This window comes from Anabrus simplex, chromosome 14, assembly GCF_040414725.1.
Source record: "Anabrus simplex isolate iqAnaSimp1 chromosome 14, ASM4041472v1, whole genome shotgun sequence".
Classification (NCBI taxonomy): Eukaryota; Metazoa; Arthropoda; class Insecta; order Orthoptera; family Tettigoniidae; genus Anabrus; species Anabrus simplex.
In genome coordinates, this window is record NC_090278.1 from 49712204 (window position 1) to 49725788 (window position 13585).

Below are 13585 nucleotides of genomic sequence, written 5' to 3' on the forward strand. Positions count from 1 at the left end.
TCGCTAGTAGAAATTTCTGTCGACTACAAAATTCGCTACCAGGTACTCGATTCTGACACCAGTTTTATCGTAAGAGTTTATCCACTAGTTTATCACACTTGTCCATCGCACTTCTGACGCCAGTTGTTGTGTGTTGGAGGAGTAAATAAGTAAATAAATGAGTACAGAATCTGGTAGCATCCTATTTCTAAGATTTATTAACTAAGCACTACAATTACACATTTACACAAACACACACATGATTGCCGAACTTACAACTTACACAAGTACACTTACACGGTTCGCGCTCTCTCTTAGTTTCTCATGTTCCATCTACAATCACACACACACACACACACACACACACACACACACACACAGAGTCTTCAATTATTTACACTACACTCACTCAGCCACTCAGTCACACTCGTTAGCGCTGTCATGGTCCACAGCCTACATGTCAGTCTCGCAGGTCGGGATAGTATCCGCTGTTCACTCAATCCGTTGAACTCCGTTCGCAGTCTGCACACGTTGGCACCCATTGTTCCCTTCCCGCTGTTCCAGAACACCCAAGGTTCTTCTCCAGCAGCCGGCCTCAAGGGACACACACACACACATACAAGACATCAGGGAAACAGGAACGAGCCCTCAGCTCCAACAGGCAGATACTCCATCAGGCTGACATCTCAGACCAGGCTGTCACTGACTGCGCTCTTCCCTAACTCACGCCAGCGAACTCAATCTCACTCACTCACTAACTAACTCTCACTAACTCCTGCAGGCAGGTCGTTCCTCTCTTATATACCTGCGCTGGCCCTTCTGGAATAGTCCGGATGCTCGATGGATCCAGGAACCTCGCGAAATGAAAGACTCCAGATTAATGAATATTGAATTTTCACGACCGCATTGTAATCGAAACAGACTTTCAACGTTTTAGGTCGTGTTACGTACATGTAGTACGTGTTGAAGAGATGTTAAGTACAGAACAAAACTGGCCAGCCGGACACCAGTGGGATCCGAACCCACAACCTCCCGATTTCGCATCGGTTGCTCTACCAATTGAGCTATGGTGGCCTAGGCCATCTTTGTTCTGTTTGAAAGGATCTGAGCTACAGGTCTGGCACTGCTGCTAGCACACTGTAGAGTGCGTTTAAGTCGCCCGTTGTGGGGCATGTCAATGAATATTTAATTTTCACGACCGCATTGTAATCGAAACAGACTTTCAACGTTTTAGGTCGTGTTACGTACATGTAGTACGTGTTGAAGAGATGTTAAGTACAGAACAAAAATGGCCAGCCGGACACCAGTGGGATCCGAACCCACGTAATACGACCTAAAACGTTGAAAGTCTGTTTCGATTACAATGCGGTCGTGAAAATTAAATATTCATTGACATGCCCCACAACGGGCGACTTAAACGCACTCTACAGTGTGCTAGCAGCAGTGCCAGACCTGTAGCTCAGATCCTTTCAAATAGAACAAAGATGGCCTAGGCCACCATAGCTCAATTGGTAGAGCAACCGACGCGAAATCGGGAGGTTGTGGGTTCGGATCCCACTGGTGTCCGGCTGGCCATTTTTGTTCTGTACTTAACATCTCTTCAACACGTACTACATGTACGTAACACGACCTAAAACGTTGAAAGTCTGTTTAGACTCCAGATTAATCTTCCAGTCATTTCCGCAGTCCTCTGCTGCGGGACCGCGGGCGGAGGCGAGAGAGACTCGCCTAGCACTTAAGTGCGGCATGTGATTGGCACGGCTGAAGTAAGGGGGTGGGCCAAATACGGTGACGAGCTGGGCCCGTAGCAAGTTGGCATGGCGGACGCTATAACCATTACAATATTGACATCAATATGGAATATGAAAATTATAAACTTTGAGTATTGTAACTATTTACACAACCTAACATCCCCAAAATAATATAATATAATGTCATATAGTGGTCGTGAAAATTTGTGTCTTAAAAAAACCATGAGAATAAATGCATTGTGAGGACAGGGTACGTTTCAGAAATCACTCTGCACATATAATCTATGAAGCTACTTATCTTATACTCTGCAGGAGGAACAACTGGGTAGATCAAGAAAAAAGGTGGAGTAAAGGACTACATAAAGGCGTGAGACAGCTTGGTTTTGTGAATGACTGGTAGGAGAGAGGAAGGAACAAGACCCAATTATGCTGCCAAGCAGCTGCAGAGTCTGCTGGGCCTGTCACCTGCTGATGATATTCAATGAGAGATCAGAAAATGGAAGAAACCTGATGTGATACTTACTCATCCAAAAGATTTCTTCCACTGATGTCTTCTTCCTCCTCGATAATTTCTTCTTTAAGAATCTACAAAGAAGAAATTTCAGTGAAGTTTGTAAATGCAGCAGAAATTATGTAGGTTTGAAACATAAAAAGCAAAAAAGTACATGAAAAGAAAGGATGATGATGATGATGCTTGTATAGAGGGACCCAGCATCTAGGTCATCAGCCCCAATGGTACGAGATGAGATGTAATGACAATCTGAAATTCCAAAATTCATTCACTGACCAGAATTCAGAACTTGATGATGAAGAATGAATGTACAGTAATCAGCAGATCGAACTCACAATATTAAAACTCAAAAATAATTCCCAAAGCAATCCACTTCCTAGAATAAAAAAAGACGAACAATTATTATGAACTTTAAAAAATCAGTGGATCTGACCCACAATGCCCCATCTCCAAAGAAACTAACTTGAGACAATGGTATATACTGACCAAGAGGCTGCTTCCAAAGCACAATCCTGAATCGGTGATGCCTGTCAGGTCAACATCCTCTCATAATGGTACTTATTGCTAGTAAAGTAAAATCGTGCTATTTATCATGTAGCGGTACTAATCACAAGTAACGCAGGCTCACGGTGTTCCACACATTGTGGTACCACTCACAAGTAATGCAGACCTATGGTGTTTCTCTCATAATGGTGCACTCATAACAATGCAAACCCATGGCGTTCCTAATATAGTGGTCCTAATCACAGAGACCCGCACTATCCTGTGGTGTTCCTCACAGAGTGGGTACTAATCACAGGGAACACAGACCCAAGGCACCGTTCATATAATGGTACTAATCACAGGCAATACCCAGACCCGTGGTTTTCCTCGAAATGCAGACCTATGATGTCCACAACCAGATGCTGAAACACACCAGCAATGAGAGCCTCTTCTTATCAGCTTTGGGCATTCCAACCGAACCTGGAAAGAGGGGAACCTCCGTCATAGTGGTGGACACTATACACGGGTACTGTAAACCCATAGAGATCCACCCACAGACCCATTGTATTCCTCAAGTAGAGGTACTCATCCCAAGAAAAGTCAACTCATAGTGTTCCTTGCATGATCATACTAATCACAGGTAATCTCATGGTACAAGTTTCAGCATCCTTTTAGTCGCCTCTTGCAAATGGCAGGATATAATGTGGGTGTATTCTACGTCTGCATCCACCATCCACGGGGTCCAGTGGAACCATTACCCGTATCAAAATCTTATTTACATTAAGTCAATAAAAGTCTTCTACTGGTTCCAGTTATAATGCATTTGAAATCTTATTGCTAATATTTTATTTCAGAACCGTGAACAAATTATGACACTCCCAAGACCACGTGTTTGGTCCATGAAAGCTATTTTATTCTGCTGAAGTCTGCCGGTAAGCCAGTTAGGATCCCTCTTTCTGCCACCTGGGATGCGTCACGTGGCAGTATCACGTCTCCCCCTGCTACAACAGTGTAGTAGGTTCGTGGTGAAAAGAAATACGGTATGGCATATCAATTCTAATGCTCAAAGCAGCTGAGCATGATTGTCTACCTGGATAGAAGAAAGTTTGAACGGGGGTCTGGTGGCTTCAGAGCAACATGTTTTGATGTAGAATAAGTACTGCATGATAGCTTTTGTTGAAATAAAGTATCTAGTTATAATGCGTTTGAAATCTTACTGCTAATATTTTATTTCAGAATTGTAAAGAAATTTCGACACTCTCAAGACCATGAATTTCAAAATCATTTTCCACCGCTGTGGATTCAGTAACACGAAACTCACCTGACGATGCTTAGCCACCTAAACTTTGACGCACTCCTGGTAAGCTTTTGCACACTTAGATACTGTTGATATTGGACTTCATGAAATTTTGACAAGCTAATCTATCCTCTGGAACATGTTTCTGGTTGTTATGAAGCTATTTATTGTCTATATCTCATGAGATTTTGCGAAGGAATTGTTTTCCATTTCACAACATTATTTTCTCAAAGTTCACTACCTGATTTTCTTTGGCAAGAAATCAGCCTCATTACAAATACCATACCTTATTTACATTAAATCAATAAAACTCTTCCAGTGGTTTGATACTATATATTTGCTTTCATCATCATCATCATCATCATCATCCTCTGAAGGCTAAGCCCTGTCGCTGCAGCCACAGATGTCTATCTTGAGCCAGTCTTTTCAACTCAGCGTAGGTCTTGCACTTCATCCTCAGGTTCTGGAAATAAGACACTCTGGGTAGTCCTCTTCCACTTTTTCCAGCAATTCTTTCTTCAGTGATGTTACAAGCGAACTCCTCACGCTGCAGAATGTAACCAATACATTTTATTTTCCATTTCTCAATTTCAGTTTTTCAATTTGTTTTAAGCAAATTAATTATTTGTAGAACATGTTTCATTCCTTAAGAACATCTTCGGCTACATAACATTGCTTAGGTAAAATTACATAGAATTTTCTTCTTCTCAAATATCCATCTTAAAATAGTACCTTTGTTATGCTTAAAATAAAACTAATTAAAAATGATCATTAAAATATATGGGGAAGGTTGAGTGAGGCAGAGAAATGGAAAGGGAAAACGGATCTACTTAGGGTCTAACCTAATTTAAAACAATTTCCTATTCGCTTAAATATATATTTTGTTAATATATAGCACTTTTGTTCATGTGAGTTTTTCATAGTTGTTCATTTAAAACATTTTTTTTGAAACTGACTCTTTCAAGTCTAAGTTGGATCTTAATTTTATTTAAACTGTTCTTTTCAGTTGCTCTTCTTATTAGAATTGAGTACTGCAGTTTGATTTAACTTGATGAAAATGGCTCTACAAATATTCTACAAATAATTAATTTTGCTTAAAGCAAATATATAGTATCAAACAGATGGAAGTTTACAAGATTGTATTAAAAGTTTTTGGGTCCACCTTATTGAATACCTTACAATTTTCTTGTGTAGATGTAATTACAACATATTATGTTTTATTCAGTACCAGTTTTGACGCTGTACAGCTTCATTATCAACTGAATAGAGGTTTTTAGAAAAATTGGCTATAATATAAGTTTATCAACATCAACTTCATCACATTTAAAATAATATTAATAACAATGAAACTGTGTTAAAAAGTATACTGCCTATTTATCTATCCTTACTTTTTAACTAGTCGAAGACTTACAGGTCCTATGCAACAAACTATTAAAAACATATGCAAACTGATTTGCTCAAATATAAGACAGTATTACCCCGCATTTACATTCTCAGCTTTTATGTTTTCCCGCATTTTACAACATTTTTTCTTGGTCCCCTGAGATTTCCTATGCTCAAAATGTATTAAAATCCTCAAAATTACATTTGCAACATTTCAGGCCCTTCAAAAGGAAAAAAATTTGAGGTAAAATGGCATCGCAACTTACCTAAAGCGCTTTGAGTAACCATGGCGCCACGACCAAATCAATCAACCATGGTTTATAATAACCCTCAGAACTCTCAGCATTGAACTTCCGCTTAACCAACGCAGTGCATTCTTTGATATCAGGTGTTTTCCACAATGCCCTAAACCTTATTTTCAAATCCGAGAACGAGTTGAATTAATGAAACCGCAACACAAAATGAGACAGCTGGGAATTGGCTTCTATTGATATCAACATTTCAATCACTACTGATCTGCATTTAGGGCAGTCGCTCAGATGGCAGTTTCCCTATCTATTGTTTTCCTAGCCTTTTCTTAAATGATCGCAAAGAGATTGGAAATTTATTGAACATCTCCCTTGGTAAGTTATTCCAATCCCTAACTCCCCTACCTATAAACAAATATTTGCCCCAATTTTGGCCTCTTGAATTCGAGCTTGCTTGTGTAATGAATGCCAAGAAAGAAATAGAAAAGCTTAAGAAAAGATCAAGAGCTTCTAACTGGGATAGTATGGAAAATGTAGGCAACTGTAATTGAATTGGTGAGCTGAAAAGGGTACACATTTCAAAATCCTTACTTTTCAGGAGAAAGGAAAAACTGTTTTGTAGCTAAAAGAAAGGTTTGATCAAAAAAGTTTCTATTAGGCATTTATACATCATATACCTGCATATTCAACTACAAAGTATGGAAATCATATTACGTATGTTTTTCAAGTTACACCATTTTTTGTGTCAAGGAATATGTTCCTTTTTATACCCAAATTTGAGAAAGATCTTTGTAGAGGCAGATAATGTATAATAAACTCGTAATTTCAAAAGTCTATTAAGCAGTGACACATTATTACACTAAAATACGCCCAAGCATAATTTCTTTTATAGTTTTTCATTGTCATTTCGTCTCTTTAAAGTGTTTTACTTTACGAAGATGTCTAGCCTCTAAATAGTGTATGTCATCTATGTTTAAAATATTGTGAAGATCATCAATGTTATCGTCCATTCTTTCAATGTATGTTCAATGTTAAATGGATAAGTCGAATATTTCACCATGATTATATTACCGCAGACAGTAAATACCACGAAAATAAACTGCTCACTCATTTTTTTTTTCTTCTGCTACTCGCTGCTATACAACGCTTATACAAGGGTTCTGGTCTGTATAGGCAATTCAATGAATAACTATAACCGATGTATACACAGGAGGCTTATACACGGTTTATCAGTAACAAATATCACATAAACTTGTATGAAAGTTATACACCGTTTATTAGTAAGACGGTTTGTCTTGACTGAGTTTGTTATTTCACGATTATTGCTTTACACTTGCGTTTGTTCTTGGAGTTGTTAAAGTTATTGTCGCTGATTTGTCACATTTACTGTACTTTGTTATTTATTATGTTTTTTGTTCTTGTTATGTGAGTCAAATGGTCGAAAATTATAATAATAATAATCATCATCATCATAATGTCATTCTGAAAAAATATCTCACATGAATTGCCGTGATCTTCCTTTCCTGTCGTGTGTATTTGTTAATCCTTCTTTGTTATTGCTTCATTGTTTTCCTGCTAATAATGGAAAAAAAGAAGGAAAGAAAAATTTTCACTATGGATGAGAAAGTTTGAATATTAGAAAAGGTTGATTTGTACTGCGGAACACGTGTTTCATTAGCTCGCAAACTGGATTTCTACATCCACATTGAATACAATTGTGAAAAGCAGAGGAAGCATTATATCAAGTGCTTCAGAATGCGGACCAAACTCCAAGAAATACAAGAAAATGGAAAAAATTGTAAAAAGTTGATTTGAAATTTCAAGAGCTGGAGGCATTTCAATTGATGGTGTGCTCTTACAGGAAAAGGCACTTAAAGTGGCAAACATTCTTGGCATTGAAAATTTCAGCGCATCCAATGGCTGGATTGACCGATTTAGGAAAAGGTATAACCTAACCTATAAAAATGTTTGTGAGCAATCTAATGCAGTTAGTGTTGAAACTGTGGAAGAATGGATCGATAGAAGATTGCAGGAGCTGACCAAGGATTACAAACCCAGGAACATTTTTAACCTAGATGAAACTGGACTGTTTTTCAGCGTGTTGCCCAGCAAGATTTTGGCATTCAAAGGAGATAAATGCCACGGCAGGAAACACAGCAAGATGAGGCTAACAGTGATGTTGGGAGCCAACACTGATGTCTCTGAGAAGATCCACCCCTATGCGATAGGGAAATCTAAAAAGCCTCGTTGCTTCAAGAATGTTTGATCATTACCTACTACCTACGATGCCAACCATAAAGCTTGGATGACCTCAGATCTTTTCCGGCAGCAGTTAATTGCTCTGGATTAAGAAATGGGTGCGCAAAATAGGAAGATCCTTCTTTTCATCGACCATTGACCTGCACATCCCGTGGATGTTAATTTGAGGAATGTGCAGTTAGAATTTCTGCCTGCTAACTGCACAAGCAAGCTACAATGTATGGATTTAGGGGTTATTCACTCCTTTAAGTCACTTTATAGGAAGAACCTGGTGCAGCGAATTTTATTCCTTATGGATGCTGGAAAAGATCCATCATCAGTTAAAGTTTCAATCCTGGATGCGCTTCATTTTGTTGCAAAGTCTTGGAAAGCCCTGAAGCAGAATACCATCTTAAATTGTTTCTTGTAAGCAGGATTTTTCAAGAATTATGCTGAATCTTAGTGCCAGAAGAAGAAGAAGAAGAAGAAGAAGAGTAAGAACAAGGAGAAGAAGAAGAAGAAGGCATGCTACCTGATGTATGGAGAATGTTGCAGTCAGACTCCACTACTGATTTTCTTCAGGTAGATGATTCTGTGATCACTGCAGAGGAAAGAAGTGTGGAGGAGTTGGTTGCTGAGCAAACAGCAGCCAAGTCTCCCACCAGTGACAGTGATGAAGCAGAGGAAGACCGATAAGTGATGCCTACCACCAGTGCTGATGCACAAGTGCAGCATTGGATGTTTTACACAGGTATCTGTTATCTGTAGAGGGGGGGGGGTGAAAATTATTTTCATAACCTTTATGAGCTTGAAAAACAAATAGAGGTCATAAGAAATAAGAAGTGCAAACAGAGATCGATTCTGGACTATTTTGGTAGGAAGCAGTGACTGTGTAGTTTTCCAGCTGGAATAAATTTGTGTTAATGTTGTAGCAATTAATATGTTTCATTCAGAGAAAATATTGCATCTTAGATAATTCTATAGCCATTCTAAGAAAGTAACTACTTTATATTAAAAGAATATATTACACAAATTTTTAACCGCATATCAGTAACCTTCTCCTGGGCAATGGATGAACAGAATTACAAAGGCAGTGTAGTCAACAGTTAATACAGTGCAGTAATTAACTTAAATGGACCTTTATTTGAGGTAAGTACAGTAAATAAATTGAGACTGAAATACTCTATAAATTAATAATATGGATTTGTGTAACATTTACCTCCTTTTCCAGAGCATTTTAATATATATATGTACAAGTTGTTTCCCACGATATACACTTCCCCCCCCCCCCCTTTTACACCAGTATTTCTTGGTCCCTTGAAAAGTGTAAAAGAGGGGTAATACTGTATAAAGTGAATGGAAAGTAGAACAACATATAAAATGAGCACTTGAGTGAAAATAACATGTGCTGAGTCATGAAAATATCATAGTGAATAACGTAACATTGATCATATATGATAGTTAATATTTGTGACGTTCAGGTTCACTTGTACTTGTACTTATGTTCTTAAATCTTGTTTCTTCCTGGAATGAAAGTGTTATCGCATGAGGCCATAATTATGGATGTTTAAAATCAAGATAAGTGGGCTTGACTTGTATGCTTCCTGTAGACAGAGTAGAAGTAGGAGAGGGGACTCAGAAAAAAGAATTCCATTCCAGAGGAACCAGCAGCAAAGGGGTGTTCCAGTATGCTTTGTATAATTGTGTATTAAGAAATGCTTTCCTTTTGTACAAAAACTTGATTTCATTTTTTAGCCAAATTTTATTCACCCTATTTTGTGTTTCTTGATGCGTTAAGAATAGTGTATGCTATTTTTGGACCTGCTATAGAAATCTGGGCACTAGACATTTCTTTAAGCATTTTTTAAGGAAACCTAAGTCTTTATTTATTCTACCAATTTTAAGATTAGCGTATTTATTAGGGATGCTTTTTGCCTGGTTGGCTGTAACATGGCAACACTATAAAAATGGTGCACAAATGGATCATTGGAAAACTGCACTCATTTATTTCTGTGAAATTGCGGCCAAAGAGGTTGTATATATGAATGAAGCTAAACTCACATCTCTTACGGACATAAAAAATGACAAGAAGTAGAATGTCATGACATCTCTCGAAGAAATGAGAAATTTATGAGAAGAAATACAAATATTTTGAATATTCAACAGTGCAACTACAGCAGGGACCAAACTGTTGAATATTTGACAGTTGCCAGTTCTAGGGTTAAACAGTTAAGGTAAAACATATGAAATGTTGCTTACCTCTGAGAATTAGTGAGCAAGGACATTCCAAAGATTGAAGGCAGTAGCAACAGTAATCGTACAGCTTTGCGTATCGCGGGACATGATTCATACGATGGCCTTTCACTAAACTGAACAAATGAGATGAAGAAGGCTATGTCTTCTGAGAAACAGAACAACATTACACTTCACTGGACTCCTTTTACATTCTCTTAAATTTTGTGTGTGACATAAGAGAGTACAGTCCATTGACACAAAGAAATAATTACCTGAGATTCACATTCAGTGAATGAGTCCCTGTTTTCTTCTTCAGTATTTAATTCAGGATCACGTGAAGGCTCTGTTTCTTTCTTGACATTTGTGAGGCTATTGCCTGGAAAATAATCGTATGTCTCCTGAAATTAGAAAAGAAATTATGAGACATAGACTGGCTAAATTTTTTTTGGCAAGTTGCTTTATGTTGTGCCGACAGAGATAGGTCTTATAGTGATGATGGGACAGGAAAGGGCTAGGAATGGGAAGGAAGCGGCTGTGGCCTTAATCAAGGTACAGCCCCAGAATTTGCCTGGTGTAAAAATGGGAAACCACGGAAAACCATCTTCAGGGCTGCTGACAGTGGCTAAAAAATTAGCAACACAGCTATAATTTATATGACTTTATTGGCAAAGGAAAATCCAGTCACACTGTTTCAATGCACCCTCCACCCACAATGTCTTTCTGAGACAACACGGAAGAAAGGATGGCTGGAGCCTGTGTTGGAGCTGCTGCCACAAGTCTGTTGGGTATAGAATATGTGAAGTGGATGTTGGATGGGTATTAGAAATAAGTGACTACAATATTTAGGCCTAGAAAGACTGTTTTGTGTTGTTGCCTATGCTCTCCTTTTGCAACTGTCATCAAACAACACTATCTCCAATTTTCAACAATTTAATTGCATCATCTTGAGTGTTCTTGAGAATATCTACCTTCACAGGCTAGACAGGTGGTCACATACCTGCCAACTTTACAAAACCAAAAATCGGGAGATTTGGATATGAAAATCGGGAGATGCAATTGGTCAAAACCACTTATTCTACATATTGTGTGCAATACAGGAGTACTAAAACATGACTGTAGCTATACGAGGCTAGTCCCTCACAGGAAGTATGCAAGTGAGATGATCTGCCTCTGATAAGTTCCGAAAATAGTATGAACTGATGCTCCACATGTGTGAATCAGTCGTGCATTTACTGTAGATGCTATTACTTAGCAAGTGCATAGAATAAATTGCATCACCCGCCCGCGCGATTATGCGAATCGCAATACTATTTTTTTCAAGCGATAAATTCAAGTTCGCCAGAATTGTCTCCGAATGGGTCCTAAATTCTCTAGAAAAGTCACTAGTCGCTATCTTTGAAATTCTGTCACTAATTTATTAAAAAACTACAAACCTAGCGACTAGCCTCAACAACTGACTAGACTGATGTGAACGAACACGAACATAGCACGCGAGAACGAGAGATTGATGATCGAAATACGCGTCGTGATATACAGGTTTGAATAAACATCACACATTCTCGTCTTAATAAACGTCCATATTTAATTTGAAAGCGGCAAAGAGCGAAGGACTTTCGGTCACTTGCGTACAATGCTGAAATGGCGGCATTTGAAAAAAAAAATGTTTGAAGTTCACAAAAAAAAAAAAAAAAAACCTAAAATCGGGAGGAATAATAGAATAACCGGGAGGCGGGAAATACTGTCGAAAATCGGGAGTCTCACGCCTAATTCGGGAAAGTTGGCAAGTATGTGGTCAGCAGCCAAAGCTAATTTAAGCTCTGCCTGAGATATCTTGGACCTGTTTGATTTCTTTTGATGCATTCGTTTTATCTTCTTTCAATCTGCAATAGGCCTGAATCACAATTAAAATAAGATCAAGTAGTTTCAGAAATTTACACTACGCTCTCAACAATTTCTTTTCTTACAACATGCTTTACATCGCATGGATACAGATAGTTCTTATGTTGATGATGGGATAGAAAAGGGCTACGATTGGGCAGGAAGCAACTATGGCCTTAATTAATGAACATTCCCAGAATTTGTCTGGTGTAAAAATGGGAAACCACGGAAAACCACATTCAGGGCTGCCAACAGTGGGGATTCAACCCACTATGTCCCGAATGCAAGCTTCGTAACAAAAACTGCACAGTCACTTGCTCAGTATCAACAATTTAACAATGTTTCATGGACATAATATAGTTGTCTTACAGATATTATAGATATCGACAGATGTCATATAGACAAAACAAACACCACCCTGTCATGGTCCTGGGTTACATTAATTTTACTGCGCATTCTGAGCTCTGATTTCATTTCCAAATGGCAGATAGGCAACCCTTGCACACAGGGTTGGCAACACGAAGGATTCAGACTTTTTTTTTTTGCTAGTTGCTTTACGTCGCACCGACACAGATAGGTCTTATGGCGACGATGGGACAGGGAAGGGCTAGGAGTGGGAAGGAAGCGTACGTGGCCTTAATTAAGGTACAGCCCCAGCATTTGCCTGGTGTGAAAATGGGAAACCACGGAAAACCATTTTCAGGGCTGCCGACAGTGGGATTCGAACCTACTATCTCCCGAATACTGGATACTGGCCGCATTTAAGCGACTGCAGCTATCGAGCTCGGTGATTCAGACTTTAAACTGAACTTAATCAACATTAATGATGAGCCTAGATTATAGGGAAAAGGTCCAGGGATGTAGAGAGAAGTTACATTGAAAATAGTAGAGTTACAGTGTCACAGTTTGGTCGTTAATGAGCATGGAAAGTATAACAGTTCTAAATATAATGATTTAGATGCTACATGTACCTGAGAAAAAAAAGTTATTTTGCTTTTGCTAGTTGCTTTACGTTGCACCGACACAGATAGGTCTTATGGGGACGATGGAATAGGAAAGGCCTAAGAGTTGGAAGGAAGAGGCAGTGGCCTTAATTAAGGTACAGCCCCAGCATCTGCCTGGTGTGAAAATGGGAAACCACGGAAAACCATTTTCAGGGCTGCCGACAGTGGGGTTTGAACCTGCTATCTCCCGTATACTGGATACTGGCTGCACTTAAGCGACTGCAGCTATCGAGCTCGGTAAAATTATTTTGAGGTAAACTGCAATTAAAGTTTGTGTTATACTTTGCCATCTCAGAAAGAGTCTTCATAGTTCTTGAACCTTTGAGGTCCTCTGTTGGACTTAAGAGTAGACACCCTCTAGTTCGGCTTCAGCTAGTTTGGCCGCCAGAAAGTCCAGCCGGCACCTGTCCTTGTGTCACTCTTCCATACCTTAGCTCACGCCCCGCTCAGACAGACAGCTTCCAGTTACATCAGTTGGTTGATAGCCACGTTTTATTTATGACAGTCTGTGATAGTTATACAAAGTATTAGCATACCTTTAAAAAATAAATTCTGAGTTTTTGTAATGCTTTCCTGCA

General features: G+C 38.8%; 1 protein-coding gene across 1 annotated transcript in view; it reads right to left on the reverse strand.

Moving 5' to 3' along the window:
• Window positions 1-1589: 1589 nt before the first annotated feature.
• Window positions 1590-13585, reverse strand: part of LOC137502983 (uncharacterized) — a 31013-nt gene continuing 19017 nt past the window's right edge. Inside the window, exons 3-5 of the mRNA XM_068230276.1 lie at window positions 10398-10523; window positions 2254-2315; window positions 1590-1806 (exon numbers count right to left, since the gene is read on the reverse strand). Of these exons, the coding sequence (XP_068086377.1) occupies window positions 1590-1806; window positions 2254-2315; window positions 10398-10523 (405 nt within the window). The remainder of the gene's footprint in view (window positions 1807-2253; window positions 2316-10397; window positions 10524-13585) is intronic.